Source organism: Salmo salar, chromosome ssa26 (assembly GCF_905237065.1).
Source record: "Salmo salar chromosome ssa26, Ssal_v3.1, whole genome shotgun sequence".
NCBI classification, from domain to species: Eukaryota; Metazoa; Chordata; class Actinopteri; order Salmoniformes; family Salmonidae; genus Salmo; species Salmo salar.
In genome coordinates, this window is record NC_059467.1 from 55,046,730 (window position 1) to 55,071,657 (window position 24,928).

The window sequence follows — 24,928 nt, forward strand, 5'->3', positions numbered from 1 at the left end:
CATTTCCAATTCACACCTTTGTATTAATATGTACTTGTATATGCGTGAAATCGGACCAATACAAGTACCCACCTAATTATTAATATTGGTCAGAGCTGGCCAAAGGTAATGCACTGCTTCATAGGGAATAGGTGGCCATTTTGTATGTGATTGTTCCCTAAGTGTCACATGTTCCTTTGTCCACAGTGGTTTGGCAACCTGGTGACTCTGAGATGGTGGAATGACCTGTGGCTGAACGAGGGCTTTGCCTCCTACGTCGAGTATCTAGGAGCTGACTACGCTGAACCCACCTGGAATATCGTAAGACTGATCACCCTTACAGGAGGATTAATCTGAGTACAGTAAGACTGATCACCCTTACAGGAGGATTAATCTGAGTACAGTAGGACTGATCACCCTTACAGGAGGATTCATCAGATCATATAGAGTACAGTAAGACTGATCACTCTTACAGGAGGATTAATCAGATCATATAGAGTACAGTAAGACTGATCACCCTTACAGGAGGATTACTCTGAGTACAGTAAGACTGATCACCCTTACAGGAGGATTCATCAGATCATATAGAGTACAGTAAGACTGATCACCCTTACAGGAGGATTAGTCTGATCATATAGAGTACAGTAAGACTGATCACCCTTACAGGAGGATTACTCAGATCATATAGAGTACAGTAAGACTGATCACCCTTACAGGAGGATTACTCTGATCATATAGAGTACAGTAAGACTGATCACCCTTACAGGAGGATTACTCTGAGTACAGTAAGACTGATCACCCTTATAGGAGGATTACTCAGATCATATAGAGTACAGTAAGACTGATCACCCTTACAGGAGGATTACTCTGATCATATAGAGTACAGTAAGACTGATCACCCTTACAGGAGGATTAATCTGAGTACAGTAAGACTGATCACCCTTACAGGAGGATTACTCTGATCATATAGAGTACAGTAAGACTGATCACCCTTACAGGAGGATTACTCTGATCATATAGAGTACAGTAAGACTGATCACCCTTACAGGAGGATTAGTCTGATCATATAGAGTACAGTAAGACTGATCACCCTTACAGGAGGATTACTCTGATCATATAGAGTACAGTAAGACTGATCACCCTTACAGGAGGATTAGTCTGATCATATAGAGTACAGTAAGACTGATCACCCTTACAGGAGGATTACTCAAATCAAATCAAATCAAATTTATTTTTATATAGCCCTTCGTACATCAGCTGATATTCTCAAAGTGCTGTACAGAAACCCAGCCTAAAACCCCAAACAGCAAGCAAAGCATGTGAAAGAAGCACGGTGGCTAGGAAAAACTCCCTAGGAAAAACTCCCTAGAAAGGCCAAAAACCTAGGAAGAAACCTAGAGAGGAACCAGGCTATGAGGGGTGGCCAGTCCTCTTCTGGCTGTGCAGGGTGGATATTATAACAGAACATGGTCAAAATGTTAAAATGTTAAAATGTTCATAAATGACCAGCATGGTCAAATAATAATAATCATAGTAGTTGTCGAGGGTGCAACAAGCACGTCCGGTGAACAGGTCAGGGTTCCATAGCCGCAGGCAGAACAGTTGAAACTGGAGCAGCAGCACGGCCAGGTGGACTGGGAACAGCAAGGAGTCATCATACCAGGTAGTCCTGAGGCATGGTCCTAGGGCTCAGGTCCTCCGAGAGAAAGACAGAAAGAGAGAAAGAGAGAATTAGAGAGAGCATATTTAAATACACACAGGACACCGGATAAGACAAGAGAAATACTCCAGATGTAACAGACTGACCCTAGCCCCCCGACACATAAACTACTGCAGCATAAATACTGGAGGCTGAGACTCAGATCATATAGAGTACAGTAAGACTGATCACCCTTACAGGAGGATTAATCTGATCATATAGAGTACAGTAAGACTGATCACCCTTACAGGAGGATTAATCTGATCATATAGAGTACAGTAAGACTGATCACCCTTACAGGAGGATTAATCAGATCATATAGAGTACAGTAAGACTGATCACCCTTACAGGAGGATTCATCAGATCATATAGAGTACAGTAAGACTGATCACCCTTACAGGAGGATTACTCAGATCATATAGAGTACAGTAAGACTGATCACCCTTACAGGAGGATTACTCTGATCATATAGAGTACAGTAAGACTGATACCCTTACAGGAGGATTACTCAGATCATATAGAGTACAGTAAGACTGATCACCCTTACAGGAGGATTACTCAGATCATATAGAGTACAGTAAGACTGATCACCCTTACAGGAGGATTACTCAGATCATATAGAGTACAGTAAGACTGATCTCTCTCCCTCTCTCTCTCCCTAGAAAGAGCTGATCATCCTGTATGAGGTCCACAAGGTGTTTGCTGTGGACGCCCTGGCCTCGTCTCATCCTCTGTCCCGTAAAGAGGAGGAAGTCAACCGGCCTGACGAGATCAGTGAGATGTTCAACACCATCTCCTACAGCAAGGTTCTCCATGTTCTAGACCATCTCCTACAGCAAAGTTCTCTATGGTTCTCCATGTTCTAGACCATCTCCTACAGCAAGGTTCTCTATGGTTCTCCATGTTCTAGACCATCTCCTACAGCAAGGTTCTCTATGGTTCTCCATGTTCTAGACCATTTCCTACAGCAAGGTTCTCCATGTTCTAGACCATCTCCTACAGCAAGGTTCTCTATGGTTCTCCATGTTCTAGACCATTTCCTACAGCAAGGTTCTCTATGGTTCTCCATGTTCTAGACCATCTCCTACAGCAAGGTTCTCTATGGTTCTCCATGTTCTAGACCATTTCCTACAGCAAGGTTCTCCATGTTCTAGACCATCTCCTACAGCAAGGTTCTCTATGGTTCTCCATATTCTAGACCATTTCCTACAGCAAGGTTCTCTATGGTTCTCCATGTTCTAGACCATCTCCTACAGCAAGGTTCTCTATGGTTCTCCATGTTCTAGACCATCTCCTACAGCAAAGTTCTCTATGGTTCTCCATGTTCTAGACCATCTCCTACAGCAAGGTTCTCCATGTTCTAGACCATCTCCTACAGCAAAGTTCTCTATGGTTCTCCATGTTCTAGACCATCTCCTACAGCAAGGTTCTCTATGGTTCTCCATGTTCTAGACCATCTCCTACAGCAAGGTTCTCTATGGTTCTCCATGTTCTAGACCATTTCCTACAGCAAGGTTCTCTATGGTTCTCCATGTTCTAGACCATCTCCTACAGCAAGGTTCTCTATGGTTCTCCATGTTCTAGACCATTTCCTACAGCAAGGTTCTCCATGTTCTAGACCATCTCCTACAGCAAGGTTCTCTATGGTTCTCCATGTTCTAGACCATTTCCTACAGCAAGGTTCTCTATGGTTCTCCATGTTCTAGACCATCTCCTACAGCAAGGTTCTCCATGTTCTAGACCATCTCCTACAGCAAAGTTCTCTATGGTTCTCCATGTTCTAGACCATCTCCTACAGCAAGGTTCTCCATGTTCTAGACCATCTCCTACAGCAAAGTTCTCTATGGTTCTCAATGTTCTAGACCATCTCCTACAGCAAGGTTCTCTATGGTTCTCCATGTTCTAGACCATCTCCTACAGCAAGGTTCTCCATGTTCTAGACCATTTCCTACAGCAAGGTTCTCTATGGTTCTCCATGTTCTAGACCATCTCCTACAGCAAGGTTCTCCATGTTCTAGACCATTTCCTACAGCAAGGTTCTCTATGGTTCTCCATGTTCTAGACCATCTCCTACAGCAAGGTTCTCCATGTTCTAGACCATTTCCTACAGCAAGGTTCTCTATGGTTCTCCATGTTCTAGACCATCTCCTACAGCAAGGTTCTCTATGGTTCTCCATGTTCTAGACCATCTCCTACAGCAAGGTTCTCTATGGTTCTCCATGTTCTAGACCATCTCCTACAGCAAGGTTCTCTATGGTTCTCCATGTTCTAGACCATTTCCTACAGCAAGGTTCTCCATGTTCTAGACCATCTCCTACAGCAAAGTTCTCTATGGTTCTCCATGTTCTAGACCATCTCCTACAGCAAGGTTCTCTATGGTTCTCCATGTTCTAGACCATTTCCTACAGCAAGGTTCTCCATGTTCTAGACCATCTCCTACAGCAAGGTTCTCTATGGTTCTCCATGTTCTAGACCATTTCCTACAGCAAAGTTCTCTATGGTTCTCCATGTTCTAGACCATTTCCTACAGCAAGGTTCTCCATGTTCTAGACCATCTCCTACAGCAAGGTTCTCTATGGTTCTCCATGTTCTAGACCATCTCCTACAGCAAGGTTCTCCATGTTCTAGACCATCTCCTACAGCAAAGTTCTCTGTGGTTCTCCATGTTTTAGACCCGAGGAAAGCATGCCTCCCACCCCTTCCCATCCCACTCAGAAACGGATCAGTGCCCCTCCCACCATCCATCCCCTGATTCAACCAATCACACCCTCCCTCCACCATCCATCCCTTGATTCAACCAATCACACCCTCCCTCCCCCACAATGACCAGAGACCCCCCCGTACCACACCTTCCCCGTACCACACCTTCCCCGTACCACACCACACCTTCCCCGAGAGTTTGAAAATGTCAGTGAAGACACTTGCCAGTTGGTCAGTGCATGCTCGCAGTACACATCCTCGTAATTCGTCTGGCCCCGCGGCCTTGTGAATGTTGACCTGTTTAAAGGTCTTACTCACATCGGCTGCTGAGAGCGTGATCACACAATCTTCCGGAACAGCTGGTGCTCTCATGCATGTTTCAGTGTTATTTGCCTCGAAAGCGAGCATAGAAGTAGTTTAGCTCATCTGGTAGGCTCGTGTCACTGGGCAGCTCTCGGCTGTGCTTCCCTTCGTAGGCTGTAATTGTTTGCAAGCCCTGCCACATCCGACGAGCATCAGAGCCGGTGTCGTACGATTCGATCTTAGTCCCGTATTGAAGCTTTGCTTGTTTGATGGTTTGTCGGAAGGCGTAGCGGGATTTCTTATAAGCTTCCGGGTTAGAGTCCCGCTCCTTGAAAGCGGCAGCTCTAGCCTTGATGTCATCGATGCACTTATTGATGAAGCCAATGACTGATATGGTGTACTCCTCAATGCCATCGGAGGAATCCCGGAACATTATCCACTCTGTGCTAGCAAAACAGTCCTGTAGCTTAGCATCTGCTTCATCCTGAGTGGCGCAGTGGTCCAAGACACTGCATCTCAGTATAAGAGATGTCACTGCAGTACCTGGTTTGAATCCAGGCTGCATCACATCCAGCTGTGATTGGGAGTCCCATAGGGTTGGCGCACAATTGGCCCAGAGTCGTCTGGGTTTTGCCGGGGTCGGCCGTCATTGTAAATCTGAATTTGTTCTTAACCGACTACCCTAGTTAAAGAAAGGTTTAATAAAAAAAATATTTAAAATATCTGACCACTTTTTTATTGATCTAGTCACTGGTGATTCCTGCTTTGCTTGTAAGCAGGAATCAGGAGGATTGAAATATGGTCAGATTTGCCAAATGGAGATTGAGGGAGAGCTTTGTATGCATCTCTGTGTGTGGAGTAAAGGTGGTCTAGAGTTTTTTTTCCCCCTTTGGTTGCACATTTAACATGCTGATAGAAATGTTGTAAAACGGATTTAAGTTTCCCTGCATTAAAGTCCCCGGCCACTAGGAGTGCCGCCTCTGGGTGAGCGTTTTCTTGTTTGCTTATGGCAGAATACAGCTCATTCAGTGCTGTCTTAGTGCCAACCTCTGACTGGGGTGGTATGTAAACAGCTACGAAAAAAAACAGATGAAAACTCTCTTGGTAGGTAGTGTGGTCTACAGCTTATCATGAGATACTCTACCTCAGGCGAGCCATAGCTCGAGACTTCCTTAGATATCGTGCACCAGCTGTTATTTACAAAAATACATAGTCCGCCGACCCTTGTCTTACCAGACGCCGCTGTTCTATCCTGCTGGTGCAGCGTATAACCAGCCTGCTGTATGTTGATAGTGTCATCATTCAGCCACGACTCAGTGAGGCATTAGATATTACAGTTTTGAATGTCCCGTTGGTAGTGTAATCTTCCGCGTAGGTCATCGATTTTATTCTCCAAAGATTAGCACGTTTGCTAGCAGAATGGAAGGAAGTGGGGGTTTATTCGATCGCCTACGAACTCTCAGAAGGCAGCCCCGCCCTCCGGCCCCTTTTTCTCCGCCTTCTCTTCACGCAAATCACGGGGATCTGGGCCTGTTCCCGAATAAAGCAGTATGTCGTTCGCATCGGGGTCGTCAGACTGTTAAAGGAAAAAAAGGTATCTGCCAGTCCGTGGTGAGTAATCGCAGTCCTGATGTCTAGAAGGATTCTGCCAGTCCGTGGTGAGTAATCGCAGTCCTGATGTCTAGAAGGATTCTGCCAGTCCGTGGTGAGTAATCGCAGTCCTGATGTCTAGAAGGATTCTGCCAGTCCGTGGTGAGTAATCGCAGTCCTGATGTCTAGAAGGATTCTGCCAGTCCGTGGTGAGTAATCGCAGTCCTGATGTCTAGAAGGATTCTGCCAGTCCGTGGTGAGTAATCGCAGTCCTGATGTCTAGAAGGATTCTGCCAGTCCGTGGTGAGTAATCGCAGTCCTGATGTCTAGAAGGATTCTGCCAGTCCGTGGTGAGTAATCGCAGTCCTGATGTCTAGAAGGATTCTGCCAGTCCGTGGTGAGTAATCGCAGTCCTGATGTCCAGAAGGATTCTGCCAGTCCGTGGTGAGTAATCGCAGTCCTGATGTCTAGAAGGATTCTGCCAGTCCGTGGTGAGTAATCCTGATGTCCAGAAGGATTCTGCCAGTCCGTGGTGAGTAATCGCAGTCCTGATGTCTAGAAAGATTCTGCCAGTCCGTGGTGAGTAATCACAGTCCTGATGTCTAGAAGGATTCTGCCAGTCCGTGGTGAGTAATCGCAGTCCTGATGTCTAGAAGGATTCTGCCAGTCCGTGGTGAGTAATCGCAGTCCTGATGTCTAGAAGGATTCTGCCAGTCCGTGGTGAGTAATCGCAGTCCTGATGTCCAGAAGGATTCTGCCAGTCCGTGGTGAGTAATCGCAGTCCTGATGTCCAGAAGGATTCTGCCAGTCCGTGGTGAGTAATCACTGATGTCCAGAAGGATTCTGCCAGTCCGTGGTGAGTAATCGCAGTCCTGATGTTCCTATAGAAACAGGGGTGGCTTGGTGTGGCTTTACAATCGGAGCTGTTCCTATAGAAACAGGGGTGGCTTGGTGTGGATTTACAATCAGAGCTGTTCCTATAGAAACAGGGGTGGCTTGGTGTGGATTTACAATCAGAGCTGTTCCTATAGAAACAGGGGTGGCTTGGTGTGGCTTTACAATCGGAGCTGTTCCTATAGAAACAGGGGTGGCTTGGTGTGGATTTACAATCAGAGCTGTTCTTATAGAAACAGAAAATCTTTGATTAATTTTGGTTCAGATTCAGTAGTTGCTATATCAGCTAATTGATCATTAATTCTCAGCTTGCTGGCCAGTAAACAACTTGGACGACTACAATGGAAGTCCATCTCGATGGATTGGCAAATTCTGCTCTCTGTCCAATCAGTAAATGAAGTTGTCTTGACATTGGAAAGAGTAATAGCTACCTGGAGGAATAGAGTGTTTGTTGAGAAGGTAACACAGTTAACAAGATGTTCAACACCACCAACTACTGCAAGGTTTTTCTCTGTTCTAGACCACATAAATAACAGGGACTGGTAGAGTATCTCACTGTAGAACACAAGCTGGGTACTCCATGGTTATACCTTCTCTCTGGTGTAGTAGGGAGGTTATACCTTCTCTCTCTGGTGTAGTAGGGAGGTTATACCTTCTCTCTCTGGTGTAGTAGGGAGGTTATACCTTCTCTCTCTGGTGTAGTAGGGAGGTTATACCTTCTCTCTCTGGTGTAGTAGGGAGGTTATACCTTCTCTCTGGTGTAGTAGGGAGGTTATACCTTCTCTCTCTGGTGTAGTAGGGAGGTTATACCTTCTCTCTCTGGTGTAGTAGGGAGGTTATACCTTCTCTCTCTGGTGTAGTAGGGAGGTTATACCTTCTCTCTCTGGTGTAGTAGGGAGGTTATACCTTCTCTCTCTGGTGTAGTAGGGAGGTTATACCTTCTCTCTCTGGTGTAGTAGGGAGGTTATACCTTCTCTCTCTGGTGTAGTAGGGAGGTTATACCTTCTCTCTCTGGTGTAGTAGGGAGGTTATACCTTCTCTCTCTGGTGTAGTAGGGAGGTTATACCTTCTCTCTCTGGTGTAGTAGGGAGGTTATATCCTTCTCTCTCTGGTGTAGTAGGGAGGTTATACCTTCTCTCTCTGGTGTAGTAGGGAGGTTATACCTTCTCTCTCTGGTGTAGTAGGGAGGTTATACCTTCTCTCTCTGGTGTAGTAGGGAGGTTATACCTTCTCTCTCTGGTGTAGTAGGGAGGTTATACCTTCTCTCTCTGGTGTAGTAGGGAGGTTATACCTTCTCTCTCTGGTGTAGTAGGGAGGTTATACCTTCTCTCTCTGGTGTAGTAGGGAGGTTATACCTTCTCTCTCTGGTGTAGTAGGGAGGTTATACCTTCTCTCTCTGGTGTAGTAGGGAGGTTATACCTTCTCTCTCTGGTGTAGTAGGGAGGTTATACCTTCTCTCTCTGGTGTAGTAGGGAGGTTATACCTTCTCTCTGGTGTAGTAGGGAGGTTATACCTTCTCTCTCTGGTGTAGTAGGGAGGTTATACCTTCTCTCTCTGGTGTAGTAGGGAGGTTATACCTTCTCTCTGGTGTAGTAGGGAGGTTATACCTTCTCTCTCTGGTGTAGTAGGGAGGTTATACCTTCTCTCTCTGGTGTAGTAGGGAGGTTATACCTTCTCTCTCTGGTGTAGTAGGGAGGTTATACCTTCTCTCTGGTGTAGTAGGGAGGTTATACCTTCTCTCTCTGGTGTAGTAGGGAGGTTATACCTTCTCTCTCTGGTGTAGTAGGGAGGTTATACCTTCTCTCTCTGGTGTAGTAGGGAGGTTATACCTTCTCTCTGGTGTAGTAGGGAGGTTATACCTTCTCTCTGGTGTAGTAGGGAGGTTATACCTTCTCTCTCTGGTGTAGTAGGGAGGTTATACCTTCTCTCTCTGGTGTAGTAGGGAGGTTATACCTTCTCTCTGGTGTAGTAGGGAGGTTATACCTTCTCTCTCTGGTGTAGTAGGGAGGTTATACCTTCTCTCTCTGGTGTAGTAGGGAGGTTATACCTTCTCTCTCTGGTGTAGTAGGGAGGTTATACCTTCTCTCTCTGGTGTAGTAGGGAGGTTATACCTTCTCTCTCTGGTGTAGTAGGGAGGTTATACCTTCTCTCTCTGGTGTAGTAGGGAGGTTATACCTTCTCTCTCTGGTGTAGTAGGGAGGTTATACCTTCTCTCTCTGGTGTAGTAGGGAGGTTATACCTTCTCTCTCTGGTGTAGTAGGGAGGTTATACCTTCTCTCTCTGGTGTAGTAGGGAGGTTATACCTTCTCTCTCTGGTGTAGTAGGGAGGTTATACCTTCTCTCTCTGGTGTAGTAGGGAGGTTATACCTTCTCTCTCTGGTGTAGTAGGGAGGTTATACCTTCTCTCTGGCGTAGTAGGGAGGTTATACCTTCTCTCTCTGGTGTAGTAGGGAGGTTATACCTTCTCTCTCTGGTGTAGTAGGGAGGTTATACCTTCTCTCTCTGGTGTAGTAGGGAGGTTATACCTTCTCTCTGGCGTAGTAGGGAGGTTATACCTTCTCTCTGGTGTAGTAGGGAGGTTATACCTTCTCTCTCTGGTGTAGTAGGGAGGTTATACCTTCTCTCTGGCGTAGTAGGGAGGTTATACCTTCTCTCTGGTGTAGTAGGGAGGTTATACCTTCTCTCTCTGGTGTAGTAGGGAGGTTATACCTTCTCTCTCTGGTGTAGTAGGGAGGTTATACCTTCTCTCTCTGGTGTAGTAGGGAGGTTATACCTTCTCTCTCTGGTGTAGTAGGGAGGTTATACCTTCTCTCTCTGGTGTAGTAGGGAGGTTATACCTTCTCTCTGGCGTAGTAGGGAGGTTAGAGGTCCCAGAATATTTCCTGATCTGACTGGAAAAATCATTTTAATCCAATGTCACTATGTTTTTCTCTTTCTCAAATCCTGTGTTCTCTTCCTCCCAGGGAGCTGCAGTTCTAAGGATGCTTTCTGACTTCCTGACAGAGCCCGTCTTCGCCAGAGGACTTAGTGTGAGTATAGTTACAGTATATTGACCAGAGGACTCACTGTGAGTATAGTTACAGTATATTGACCAGGGGACTCACTGTGAGTATAGTATAACTATATAGTATATAGTACAGTAGTTAATATATTGTAACTATAGAGCAGTGGTTCTTAACCTGGGTTCGATCGAACCCCAGGGGTTCGGTGAGTCAGTCTCAGGGGTTCGGCGGAGGTCAAGACACACACCCGACTCATATGATTCGTGATGACACGCCCCGCTTGGCCATCATTGGCTGCAGGTGATCACGCAACATCGCTTGGCCTATCTGTGCTGCAGGGAATTTGGCGCGCTCAGTAGTCCAATTGTGACTGTCGTGATGGTACGTCGTGTGATTTCTTTCTTAATATTTTAATCCCTTCATACTAACTATGTCGAGCAAAAAAAGAAAGTGGTCGGACGAATATGTACAATATGGATTCACATGTATAACGGAACGTGATGAGAGTCAGCGTCCTAACTGCATGATTTGCAATGCCAAGTTGAGCAATTCTAGTCTAGCACCGGCAAAACTAAGAGAACACTTCCTTAAGCTGCATGGAGATGGACAATACAAGAACACAACGCTCGCTGAATTCAAGGTGAAGAGAGCCAGATTCGATGAAAAGGCTACTCTGCCTGTTCTCGGCTTTGTACCCATCAACAAACCGATCCTCACAGCATCGTACGAAGTTGCTTACCTGATCGCAAAGCAGGGCAAACCACACACCATTGGTGAAACACTCATAAAACCAGCTGTGTTGAAGATGGCGAATATCATGCTGGGAAAAGCGGCTGAAGTTAAGTTATCCCAAATTCCTCTTTCAAATGACACCATTAGCGACAGAATAGAGGACATGAGCAAAGACATCTTGGCTCAAGTAGTTGCAGATCTGATTTCAAGCCCGGCAAAATTCAGCCTTCAACTCGACGAGACCACAGACGTTTCCAATCTAAGCCAGCTTGCTGTATTTGTGCGCTATGTGAAAGACGACGTGATAAAGGAAGATTTTTTATTTTGTAAGCCTCTTACGACAACAACTAAGGCAGCCGATGTGAAGAAACTTGTGGATGACTTCTTCAAAGACAACAATCTTTCGTGGGATATGGTTTCTGCAGTTTGTTCGGACGGAGCTCCAGTCATGCTGGGAAGAAAGTCTGGTTTTGGTGCGCTAGTGAAAGCCGATGCACCACACATCATTGTTACGCATTGTATTCTGCACAGGCATGCGTTGGCAACAAAAACCTTGACTCCAAAACTGGCATAAGTATTAAAAATTGTGGTGGAATTCGTGAACTATGTGCGAAATAGTGCTCTGAGGCACCGCATCTTCAGTGAGCTGTGTAAAGAAATGGGCTCTGAATTCGAGGTACTTCTGTACCATTCTAACGTTCGGTGGTTATCCCGGGGACAGGTGCTGAATCGTGTTTTTGCCGTGCGTGTGGAATTAGCCCTGTTTTTGCAAGAGCACCAACATCGTCATGCAGATTGCTTAAAAAATTCTGAGTTCATTCTCATTTTAGCGTACATGGCTGATATCTTCGCAGCTCTCAATCATCTCAATCAACAGACGCAGGCCGGTGGAGTCAACATCATCGAAGCGGAAGAAAACCTGAAGGCTTTTCAAAAAAAGCTACCGTTATGGAAACGACGATCACTTCGCAAACTTTCCCCTGCTGGACGACTGTGTAAGTAAGATCGAAGATGTATCTGGAACCGGAGACATTTCTGTACCCGCGGAACTGTAGCAAGCAATTGCCACGCACATAGATGAGCTTGCAAAGTCTCTCGACGGATACTTCCCTACAAGAGAGTCATATCCAGCATGGGTGAGACAGCCGTTCACGTTTAGTGTTGAGACAACAGATGTCAATGATGAATACCTCGATGAAATCATTGAAATTCAGCAGAGCCAGGTTCAACAGCAACTCTTCAGAACAACAACGCTCTCAACGTTTTGGTTTTCAACAAATGGTAACGTACCCTGTTATTGCTAAGGAAGCTCTGGAGATTTTCATACCGTTTGTTACAACATGTCTTTGCGAGCAATCCTTTTCGAGGATGCTGGACATAAAAACGAAGAAAAGGAACAGACTTTGTTGTGAAAATGACATGAGAGTGGCACTTGCCAAGGTGAAGCCGCGCATTTCTGAACTGGTCTCTGAAAGGCAACAGTAGAAGTCAAACTGATTTGCAGTAAATATTTATTATTATGTTTTTGTTTTTGTGTGAAAATCATGTTTTAATGGTTTTGTTCTTTGAACACTGATGTTGATGCACGGTTCATTTTGTGCTCCAGTAAAATATATACCTATGTTTTGAATTTTATTTTTCCAATTAAGAAGGGTTCGGTGAATGCGCATATGAAACTGGTGGGGGTCAGTACCTCCAACAAGGTTAAGAACCACTGCTATAGAGTAATCAGTTCCTGTCTTAGTAACTACAGTACAGTAAACAGATCCTGTCTTAGTAACTACAGTACAGTAATCAGATCCTGTCTTAGTAACTACAGTACAGTAAACAGATCCTGTCTTAGTAACTACAGTACAGTAATCAGATCCTGTCTTAGTAACTACAGTACAGTAATCAGATCCCGTCTTAGTAACTACAGTACAGTAATCAGATCCTGTCTTAGTGAGTACAGTACAGTAATCAGATCCTGTCTTAGTAACTACAGTACAGTAACCTGTCTTAGGATCTGTTTACTGTACTGTAGTTACTGTCTTAGTAACTACAGTAATCAGATCCTGTCTTAGTAACTACAGTACAGTAACCTGTCTTAGTAACTACAGTACAGTAATCAGATCCTGTCTTAGTAACTACAGTACAGTAACCTGTCTTAGTAACTACAGTACAGTAAACAGATCCTGTCTTAGTGACTACAGTAATCAGATCCTGTCTTAGTAACTACAGTACAGTAATCAGATCCTGTCTTAGTAACTACAGTACAGTAAACAGATCCTGTCTTAGTGACTACAGTAATCAGATCCTGTCTTAGTAACTACAGTACAGTAATCAGATCCTGTCTTAGTAACTACAGTACAGTAATCAGATCCTGTCTTAGTAACTACAGTACAGTAAACAGATCCTGTCTTAGTAACTACAGTAATCAGACCCTGTCTTAGGATCTGTTTACTGTACTGTAGTTACTGTCTTAGTAACTACAGTAATCAGATCCTGTCTTAGTAACAACAGTACAGTAACCTGTCTTAGTAACTACAGTACAGTAATCAGATCCTGTCTTAGTAACTACAGTACAGTAACATCCTGTCTTAGTAACTACAGTACAGTAAACAGATCCTGTCTTAGTAACTACAGTACAGTAAACAGATCCTGTCTTAGTAACTACAGTAAACAGATCCTGTCTTAGTAACTACAGTACAGTAATCAGATCCTGTCTTAGTAACTACAGTACAGTAACCTGTCTTAGGATCTGTTTACTGTACTGTAGTTACTGTCTTAGTAACTACAGTAATCAGATCCTGTCTTAGTAACTACAGTACAGTAACCTGTCTTAGTAACTACAGTACAGTAATCAGATCCTGTCTTAGTAACTACAGTACAGTAACCTGTCTTAGTGACTACAGTACAGTAAACAGATCCTGTCTTAGTGACTACAGTACAGTAATCAGATCCTGTCTTAGTAACTACAGTACACTAACCTGTCTTAGTAACTACAGTAAACAGATCCTGTCTTAGTGACTACAGTAAACAGATCCTGTCTTAGTGACTACAGTAAACAGATCCTGTCTTAGTGACTACTGTACAGTAATCTCTCTCTGTCTCTCTCTCTCTCTCTCTCTCTCTCTCAGTCGTACCTGAATGAGTTTGCCTTCAACAACACAGTGTATTCAGATCTCTGGGATCATCTTCAGAAAGTAAGTCCTATTTTCTTATCGGGTGCCGTTTGTCCTCTCTGTCATTAAATCAGTCTTGAACGACCAGAGACGGTGCCGTCGTCCTCTCTGTCTTGAACGACCGTAGAGACGGTGGTGTTGTCCTCTGTCTGTTAAGGTGTTCTTGTGTGTTCCATCCTCTGAAAGGCAGTCCTCACCACTCCAGGGATGAGTCTACCTCACACGGTGCACGACATCATGAACCGCTGGATCCTTCAGATGGGCTTCCCGGTGGTTACCATAGATACGGCCACGGGACACATTACCCAGAAGCACTTCCTCCTGGACCCTGACTCTGTAGTGGACAGACCTTCTCCATACAAGTAAATATTGTTCTTGATCTCGGTTGTGTGATGCTGTTTTACCACAGACCAGGTCGCGTAGAGGTTAAGAGCGTTGGGCCAGTGACCCAAAGGTCGCTAGTTGTAATCCCCGAGCCGGGAAGGTGGAAGAATCCGCCGTTCTGCCCTTGAGCGAGGCAGTTAACCCCCAACAGCGAGGCAGTTAACCTCCAACAGCGAGGCAGGTAACCCCCAACATCAAGGCAGTTAACCCCCAACAGCGAGGCAGTTAACCCCCAACAGCGAGACAGTTAACCCCCAACAGCGAGGCAGTTAACCCCCAACAGCGAGGCAGTTAACCCCCAACAGCGAGGCAGTTAACCCCCAACGTCGAGGCAGTTAACCCCCAACGTCGAGGCAGTTAACCCCCAACGTCGAGGCAGTTAACCCCCAACGTCGAGGCAGTTAACCCCCAACGTCGAGGCAGTTAACCCCCCAACGTCGAGGCAGTTAGACCCCCAACAGCGAGGCAGTTAGACCCCCAACAGCGAGGCAATCAGTTAACCCCCAACAGCGAGGCAATCAGTTAAACCCCCAACAGCGAGGCAATCAGTTAAACCCCCAACAGCGAGGCAATCAGTTAACCCCCAACAGCGAGGCAATCAGTTAACCCCCAACAGCGATGCAATCAGTTAAACCCCCAACAGCGAGGCAGCTGCTCCCCGGGCTCCGATGACGTGAACGTTGGTTAAGGCAGCCCCCTGCACCTCTCTGATTCAGAGGGTTAAATGAGGAAGATGCATTTGGGTTAAATACATTCAGATGTGCAACTGACTAGGTTTCCCCTTTCCCGCATGTAATGTAAAGTAATGAAGTCTCACCCTACGAGGTCTGGAGTACTGCTGGTTTTCTGCTCTACTTGATAATTGGTGTCCCAGGTCTAAGTCACTTCCTCATTAGAGGAGAAGAATGAAAAGGCAGTGAAACAGGCCTCGGGGTCCAGATTAGACTCGGAGGGCCGTCTGTCACAGGATTCCACCTCTGTGAGCACAGCCTGGGGTTAGTGCAGCCTGGGGTTAGTGCAGCCTGGGGTTAGTGCAGCCTGGGGTTAGGGAGGGGTTAGTGCAGCCTGGGGTTAGTGCAGCCTGGGGTTAGTGCAGCCTGGGGTTAGTGCAGCCTGGGGTTAGTGCAGCCTGGGGTTAGTGCAGCCTGGGGTTAGTGCAGCCTGGGGTTAGTGCAGCCTGGGGTTAGTGCAGCCTGGGGTTAGTGAGGGGTTAGTGCAGCCTGGGGTTAATGCAGCCTGGGGTTAGTGCAGCTTGGGGTTAGTGCAGCCTGGGGTTAGGGAGGGGTTAGTGCAGCCTGGGGTTAGTGCAGCCTGGGGTTAGTGCAGCCTGGGGTTAGTGCAGCCTGGGGTTAGTGCAGCCTGGGGTTAGGGAGGGGTTAGTGCAGCTTGGGATTAGGGAGGGGTTAGGGAGGGGTTAGTGAGGGGTTAGTGCAGCCTGGGGTTAGGGAGGGGTTAGGGAGGGGTTAGTGCAGCCTGGGGTTAGGGAGGGGTTAGGGAGGGGTTAGTGCAGCCTGGGGTTAGGGAGGGGTTAGGGAGGGGTTAGTGCAGCCTGGGGTTAGGGGGTTAGGGAGGGGTTAGTGCAGCTTGGGGTTAGGGAGGGGTTAGGGAGGGGTTAGTGCAGCCTGGGGTTAGGGAGGGGTTAGGGAGGGGTTAGTATAGCCTGGGGTTAGGGAGGGGTTAGGGAGGGGTTAGTGCAGCCTGGGGTTAGGGAGGGGTTAGTGCAGCCTGGGGTTAGGGAGGGGTTAGTGCAGCCTGGGGTTAGGGAGGGGTTAGGGAGGGGTTAGGGAGGGGTTAGTGCAGCCTGGGGTTAGGGAGGGGTTAGGGAAGGGTTAGGGAGGGGTTAGTGCAGCCTGGGGTTAGGGAGGGGTTAGGGAGGGGTTACTATAGCCTGGGGTTAGGGAGGGGTTAGGGAGGGGTTAGTGCAGCCTGGGGTTAGGGAGGGGTTAGGGAAGCTGGGTTAGGGAGGGGTTAGTGCAGCCTGGGGTTAGGGAGGGGTTAGGGAGGGGTTAGTGCAGCCTGGGGTTAGGGAGGGGTTAGGGAGGGGTTAGTACAGCCTGGGGTTAGGGAGGGGTTAGGGAGGGGTTAGTGCAGCCTGGGGTTAGGGAGGGGTTAGTGCAGCCTGGGGTTAGGGAGGGGTTAGTGCAGCCTGGGGTTAGGGAGGGGTTAGGGAGGGGTTAGGGAGGGGTTAGTGCAGCCTGGGGTTAGGGAGTGGTTAGGGAAGGGTTAGGGAGGGGTTAGTGCAGCCTGGGGTTAGGGAGGGGTTAGGGAGGGGTTACTGCAGCCTGGGGTTAGGGAGGGGTTAGGGAGGGGTTAGTACAGCCTGGGGTTAGGGAGGGGTTAGTACAGCCTGGGGTTAGGGAGGGGTTAGTGCAGCCTGGGGTTAGGGAGGGGTTAGGGAGGGGTTAGTGCAGCCTGGGGTTAGGGAGTGGTTAGGGAGGGGTTAGTGCAGCCTGGGGTTAGGGAGGGGTTAGTGCAGCCTGGGGTTAGGGAGTGGTTAGGGAGGGGTTAGTGCAGCCTGGGGTTAGGGAGGGGTTAGGGAGGGGTTAGTGCAGCCTGGGGTTAGGGAGTGGTTAGGGAGGGGTTAGTGCAGCCTGGGGTTAGGGAGGGGTTAGTGCAGCCTGGGGTTAGGGAGTGGTTAGGGAGGGGTTAGTGCAGCCTGGGGTTAGGGAGTGGTTAGGGAGGGGTTAGTGCAGCCTGGGGTTAGGGAGGGGACCATGCTCTACCAACTGAGCCACAGGGAAGACTAACAATAAGGTCATGATGATAAACCCCCAAATGATGTTGAATTCAGTCACCTGGCCATCCCATTCCAATGTTTGTTTAGTTACACCTGGTTGGTCCCCATCAAATGGATGAAGGGAGGAGTGGAGAGAGAGCAGCACTGGCTTCTTCAGGAAACAGGTATTTATAATGCAGCGTCTGTTTCAGATTAAGTCCTGCATGGTTATCAGTGGGAGATGTACAGAACCTGGACTGATGAACAGGTCCATGGGTGTCAGTGGGAGATGTCCCTGGACTGATGAACAGGTCCATAGGTATAGGTGGGAGATGTCCAGAACCTGGACTGATGAGCAGGTCCATGGGTGTCAGTGGGAGATGTCCAGAACCTGGACTGATGAACAGGTCCATGGGTATCAGTGGGAGATGTCCAGAACCTGGACTGATGAACAGGTCCATGGGTGTCAGTGGGAGATGTCCAGAACCTGGACTGATGAACAGGTCCATGGGTATCAGTGGGAGATGTCCAGAACCTGGACTGATGAACAGGTCCATGGGTATCAGTGGGAGATGTCCAGAACCTGGACTGATGAACAGGTCCATGGGTGTCAGTGGGAGATGTCCAGAACCTGGACTGATGAACAGGTCCATGGGTGTCAGTGGGAGATGTCCCTGGACTGATGAACAGGTCCATGGGTATCAGTGGGAGATGTCCAGAACCTGGACTGATGAGCAGGTCCATGGGTATCAGTGGGAGATGTCCAGAACCTGGACTGATGAGCAGGTCCATGGGTGTCAGTGGGAGATGTCCAGAACCTGGACTGATGAACAGGTCCATGGGTATCAGTGGGAGATGTCCAGAACCTGGACTGATGAACAGGTCCATGGGTGTCAGTGGGAGATGTCCAGAACCTGGACTGATGAGCAGGTCCATGGGTGTCAGTGGGAGATGTCCCTGGTCCAGGTCATGTTATTGTTCATCACTACAGGATGTTCTGGAAAAAACTGTCCGAATGTTGCGAGTCCAGCTGAGACCAGTGTGTTGCTTTTCCTCCACCAGACAGACACGTCCCCATGACGACGGCGGGATCTGAGTGGGTCCTGGCCAACCTCAACGTGTCTGGCTACTACAGGGTTAACTACGACACGGACAACTGGGAACGACTCATCAAGCAGCTCACCGCAGACCACACGGTGTAGTGGACGTTATTAAAACAATCTCATGTGGATGTTACCTTTCAGGATATGATTCCATGTGACCACGACGTAACGGATTTAACTTCTTGTTTTGTGCAGGTCATTCCTTTAATTAACAGAGCTCAGATCGTGGATGACGCCTTCAACCTGGCTAGGTAAAGCTCTTCCCGACTTCAGCTAATGCCCACCAACCACCTTCTGTATTTCCTGGTGAAACTGTGTGGAAGGCTGGATGCTTATGCCCTTGTGCTGTCGTGTTGTTGTATGTTTCCAGGGCCAAGGTGATCAACACGACGTTAGCTCTAAGGACCACCAGGTAATTACAATAATATATTCTACTATACAGATGATTTATTACCAGGTACCTGTCTCAGGAGAGGGACTACATCCCCTGGGAATCACCTCTTATATTATATATTATATATTATATATTACCAGGTACCTGTCTCAGGAGAGGGACTACATCCCCTGGCTATCACCTCTTATATTATATATTATATATTATATATTACCAGGTACCTGTCTCAGGAGAGGGACTACATCCCCTGGGAATCACCTCTTTTTTTAACTTCGACTCATCCTGGCTATCACCTCTTATATTATATATTATATATTATATATTACCAGGTACCTGTCTCAGGAGAGACTACATCCCCTGGCTATCACCTCTTATATTATATATTATATATTATATATTACCAGGTACCTGTCTCAGGAGAGGGACTACATCCCCTGGGAATCACCTCTTATATTATATATTATAAATTATATATTACCAGGTACCTGTCTCAGGAGAGAGACTACATCCCCTGGCTATCACCTCTTATATTATATATTATATATTATATATTACCAGGTACCTGTCTCAGGAGAGACTACATCCCCTGGGAATCACCTCTTATATTATATATTATATATTATATATTATATATTACCAGGTACCTGTCTCAGGAGAGAGACTACATCCCCTGGGAATCACCTCTTATATTATATATTATATATTATATATTATATATTACCAGGTACCTGTATCAGGAGAGACTACATCCCCTGGGAATCACCTCTTATATTATATATTATATATTATATATTATAAATTACCAGGTACCTGTATCAGGAGAGGGACTACATCCCCTGGGAATCACCTCTTATATTATATATTATATATTACCAGGTACCTGTCTCAGGAGAGAGACTACATCCCCTGGGAATCACCTCTTATATTATATATTATATATTATATATTACCAGGTACCTGTCTCAGGAGAGAGACTACATCCCCTGGCTATCACCTCTTATATTATATATTATATATTACCAGGTACCTGTCTCAGGAGAGACTACATCCCCTGGCTATCACCTCTTATATTATATATTATATATTATATATTATATATTACCAGGTACCTGTCTCAGGAGAGGGACTACATCCCCTGGGAATCAGCCATCAGGAATCTTAACTACTATATCCTCATGTTTGACCGTGGACCGGCGTACGGCGTGCTACAGGTGGGTTCTTCCTATCAAACATTTACAGTTGCAGAAGTTCTGTCGTTTTCCCATATTATCCAGGTTTTCCTGGTAGGAGGATTACAGATTCCCTGCAAAACCTGGGAATATTTTTTTTTAAAGTTACCGTAATTCTGCTACCCTAAATATACAATATACAATAATAATTATATTATATAGTCTGGGATTTTGGCATCTAATTACATCCATGAAGCGCTAGTATCATTTTTAACTGTGCATAGTTTCCGTACATAAGAAAATGACATAGAACAACTTACAACATGTCATTATTAGTCTCATAGTCTAATACAATCATAATATAGTCGTGTTATTATGTACTCTGGAATATTGGAGTCTGACGACAGTTGTGAAACAATACAATTATAGTTGTAGTTTATGAGAAAATGACAAAGATCAACAACAATACATATAGAGGACATAACAATACATATAGAGGACATAACAATACATATAGAGGACATAACAATACATATAGAGGACATAACAAAGATCAACAACAAAACATAACAATACATATAGAGGACATAACAATACATATAGAGGACATAACAAAGATCAACAACAATACATATAGAGGACATAACAATACATATAGAGGACATAACAATACATATAGAGGACATAACAATACATATAGAGGACATAACAAAGACCAACAACAATACATATAGAGGACATAACAATACATATAGAGGACATAACAGTACATATAGAGGACATAACAAAGACCAACAACAATACATATAGAGGACATAACAATACATATAGAGGACATAACAAAGACCAACAACAATACATATAGAGGACATAACAAAGACCAACAACAATACATATAGAGGACATAACAATTCATATAGAGGACATAACAATACATATAGAGGACATAACAATACATATAGAGGACATAACAAAGACCAACAACAATACATCTAGAGGACATAACAATACATATAGAGGACATAACAATACATATAGAGGACATAACAATACATATAGAGGACATAACAATTCATATAGAGGACATAACAATTCATATAGAGGACATAACAATTCATATAGAGGACATAACAAAGACCAACAACAATACATATAGAGGACATAACAATACATATAGAGGACATAACAAAGATCAACAAGTAACGAACTTCAGTGCTGTTGTCCCAGGCTGAAACAACAGATCTGATTGGTTCATACTGTACTTCTCCCAGGTTTAGCTGAAACAACAGATCTGATTGGTTCATACTGTACTTCTCCCAGGTTTAGCTGAAACAACAGATCTGATTGGTTCATACTGTACTTCTCCCAGGTTTAGCTGAAACAACAGATCTGATTGGTTCATACTGTACTTCTCCCAGGTTTAGCTGAAACAACAGATCTGATTGGTTCATACTGTACTTCTCCCAGGTTTAGCTGAAACAACAGGTCTGATTGGTTCATACTGTACTTCTCCCAGGTTTAGCTGAAACAACAGGTCTGATTGGTTCATACTGTACTTCTCCCAGGTTTAGCTGAAACAACAGATCTGATTGGTTCATACTGTACTTCTCCCAGGTTTAGCTGAAACAACAGGTCTGATTGGTTCATACTGTACTTCTCCCAGGTTTAGCTGAAACAACAGGTCTGATTGGTTCATACTGTACTTCTCCCAGGTTTAGCTGAAACAACAGGTCTGATTGGTTCATACTGTACTTCTCCCAGGTTTAGCTGAAACAACAGGTCTGATTGGTTCATACTGTACTTCTCCCAGGTTTAGCTGAAACAACAGGTCTGATTGGTTCATACTGTACTTCTCCCAGGTTTAGCTGAAACAACAGGTCTGATTGGTTCATACTGTACTTCTCCCAGGTTTAGCTGAAACAACAGGTCTGATTGGTTCATACTGTACTTCTCCCAGGTTTAGCTGAAACAACAGGTCTGATTGGTTCATACTGTACTTCTCCCAGGTTTAGCTGAAACAACAGGTCTGATTGGTTCATACTGTACTTCTCCCAGGTTTAGCTGAAACAACAGGTCTGATTGGTTCATACTGTACTTCTCCCAGGTTTAGCTGAAACAACAGATCTGATTGGTTCATACTGTACTTCTCCCAGGTTTAGCTGAAACAACAGGTCTGATTGGTTCATACTGTACTTCTCCCAGGTTTAGCTGAAACAACAGATCTGATTGGTTCATACTGTACTTCTCCCAGGTTTAGCTGAAACAACAGGTCTGATTGGTTCATACTGTACTGGGATCTAATGTCATCCTATTATCTTTGACTGCTGTTATTATCATGTACAATATGAATTTGTACCGGAATAAATCAATAAGTCAAACTGTCTCTGTTTGTCTCCCAGGCTTACCTGAAGATGCAGATCACCCCTCTGTTTGAATACTTCAGGACCATAACGGCCGATTGGACCAGAATCCCCACTGGACACAACAACCAGTAACAACTCTGCTTTTAAAATTTAAATGTTATTTTTAAACCAATTAAGATACAGAATTGTGTTTTTGTAAATATATCTTTCATTCGCTTTTCTTACAACGTTAAATACACATTATTGGTCTGTTTTCAAAAGGAGTGCACTACATAGGGAATAGGCTGCTATTCGGGACGGACACTTAGATATTACCATAATGTGTTGTGAGCCGTTCCACAGCCCTGTCCCTCCTGTCTCTCCTGTCCCTCCTGTCCCTCCTGTCTCTCCTGTCCCTCCTGTCTCTCCTGTCCCTCCTGTCCCTCCTGTCTCTCCTGTCCCTCCTGTCTCTCCTGTCCCTCTCGTCCCTCCTGTCTCTCCTGTCCCTCCTGTCCCTCCTGTCTCTCCTGTCCCTCCTGTCCCTCCTGTCTCTCCTGTCTCTCCTGTCTCTCCTGTCCCTCCTGTCCCTCCTGTCCCTCCTGTCTCTCCTGTCCCTCCTGTCCCTCCTGTCCCTCCTGTCCCTCCTGTCTCTCCTGTCCCTCCTGTCCCTCCTGTCCTTCCTGTCCCTCCTGTCCCTCCTGTCTCTCCTGTCCCTCCTGTCCCTCCTGTCTCTCCTGTCCCTCCTGTCCCTCCTGTCCCTCCTGTCCTTCCTGTCCCTCCTGTCTCTCCTGTCTCTCCTGTCCCTCCTGTCCCTCCTGTCCCTCCTGTCTCTCCTGTCTCTCCTGTCTCTCCTGTCTCTCCTGTCTCTCCTGTCCCTCTCATCCCTCCTGTCCCTCCTGTCCCTCCTGTCCCTCCTGTCTCTCCTGTCTCTCCTGTCCTTCCTGTCTCTCCTGTCCCCCCTGTCCCTCCTGTCTCTCCTGTCCCTCTCGTCCCTCCTGTCCCTCCTGTCTCTCCTGTCCCTCTCGTCCCTCCTGTCCCTCCTGTCCCTCCTGTCTCTCCTGTCCCTCCTGTCTCTCCTGTCCCTCTCGTCCCTCCTGTCCCTCCTGTCCCTCCTGTCTCTCCTGTCCCTCCTGTCCTTCCTGTCTCTCCTGTCCCTCCTGTCCTTCCTGTCTCTCCTGTCCCTCCTGTCTCTCCTGTCCCTCTCGTCCCTCCTGTCCCTCCTGTCTCTCCTGTCCCTCTCGTCCCTCCTGTCCCTCCTGTCCCTCCTGTCTCTCCTGTCCCTCCTGTCTCTCCTGTCCCTCTCGTCCCTCCTGTCCCTCCTGTCCCTCCTGTCTCTCCTGTCCCTCCTGTCCCTCCTGTCTCTCCTGTCTCTCCTGTCCCTCCTGTCCCTCCTGTCCCTCCTGTCTCTCCTGTCTCTTCTGTCCCTCCTGTCCTTCCTGTCTCTCCTGTCCCTCCTGTCTCTCCTGTCCCTCTCGTCCCTCCTGTCCCTCCTGTCTCTCCTGTCCCTCTCATCCCTCCTGTCTCTCCTGTCTCTCCTGTCCCTCCTGTCTCTCCTGTCCCTCCTGTCTCTCCTGTCCCTCCTGTCCCTCCTGTCCCTCTCATCCCTCCTGTCCCTCTCATCCCTCCTGTCCCTCCTGTCCCCCCTGTCCCTCTCATCCCTCCTGTCTCTCCTGTCCCTCCTGTCTCTCCTGTCCCTCCTGTCTCTCCTGTCCTTCCTGTCCCTCCTGTCCTTCCTGTCTCTCCTGTCCCTCTCGTCCCTCCTGTCTCTCCTGTCTCTCCTGTCTCTCCTGTCTCTCCTGTCCCTCCTGTCTCTCCTGTCCCTCCTGTCTCTCCTGTCCTTCCTGTCCCTCCTGTCCTTCCTGTCTCTCCTGTCCCTCTCATCCCTCCTGTCCCTCCTGTCCCTCCTGTCCTCTCTCTGTCCCTCCTGTCCTCCTGTCCTCCTGTCCCTCCTGTCCCTCTCTGTCCCTCTCGTCCCTCTCGTCCCTCCTGTCCCTCCTGTCCCTCCTGTCTCTCCTGTCTCTCCTGTCCCTCCTGTCTCTCCTGTCCCTCCTGTCCCTCCTGTCCCCCTGTCCCTCTCATCCCTCCTGTCTCTCCTGTCCCTCCTGTCTCTCCTGTCTCTCCTGTCCCTCCTGTCCCTCCTGTCCCTCTCATCCCTCCTGTCCCTCCTGTCCCCCCTGTCCCTCTCATCCCTCCTGTCCCTCTCATCCCTCCTGTCTCTCCTGTCCCTCCTGTCTCTCCTGTCCCTCCTGTCGCTCCTGTCCTTCCTGTCCCTCCTGTCCTTCCTGTCTCTCCTGTCCCTCTCGTCCCTCCTGTCTCTCCTGTCTCTCCTGTCTCTCCTGTCTCTCCTGTCCCTCCTGTCTCTCCTGTCCCTCCTGTCTCTCCTGTCCTTCCTGTCCCTCCTGTCCTTCCTGTCTCTCCTGTCCCTCTCATCCCTCCTGTCCCTCCTGTCCTCTCTCTGTCCCTCCTGTCCCTCCTGTCCCTCCTGTCCCTCCTGTCCCTCCTGTCTCTCCTGTCCCTCCTGTCCCTCCTGTCCCCCCTGTCCCTCTCATCCCTCCTGTCCCTCCTGTCCTCTCTCTGTCCCTCCTGTCTCTCCTGTCCCTCCTGTCCCTCCTGTCCCTCCTGTCCCTCTCGTCCCTCTCGTCCCTCTCGTCCCTCCTGTCCCTCCTGTCTCTCCTGTCTCTCCTGTCCCTCCTGTCTCTCCTGTCCCTCCTGTCCCTCCTGTCCCTCCTGTCCCCCCTGTCCCTCTCATCCCTCCTG

At 47.0% G+C, this 24,928-nt stretch overlaps 1 protein-coding gene across 1 annotated transcript in view; it reads left to right on the forward strand.

Annotated features, from left to right (window-relative positions):
* Positions 1 to 24,928, forward strand: part of LOC106588075 (aminopeptidase N) — a 64,494-nt gene that overhangs the window by 26,663 nt on the left and 12,903 nt on the right. Inside the window, exons 7-17 of the mRNA XM_014176742.2 lie at positions 187 to 300; positions 2,341 to 2,484; positions 10,129 to 10,194; positions 14,019 to 14,084; positions 14,250 to 14,425; positions 17,272 to 17,348; positions 18,226 to 18,359; positions 18,462 to 18,517; positions 18,637 to 18,678; positions 19,766 to 19,871; positions 22,229 to 22,320. Coding sequence (XP_014032217.1) covers positions 187 to 300; positions 2,341 to 2,484; positions 10,129 to 10,194; positions 14,019 to 14,084; positions 14,250 to 14,425; positions 17,272 to 17,348; positions 18,226 to 18,359; positions 18,462 to 18,517; positions 18,637 to 18,678; positions 19,766 to 19,871; positions 22,229 to 22,320 — 1,073 coding nt within the window. The remainder of the gene's footprint in view (positions 1 to 186; positions 301 to 2,340; positions 2,485 to 10,128; positions 10,195 to 14,018; positions 14,085 to 14,249; positions 14,426 to 17,271; positions 17,349 to 18,225; positions 18,360 to 18,461; positions 18,518 to 18,636; positions 18,679 to 19,765; positions 19,872 to 22,228; positions 22,321 to 24,928) is intronic.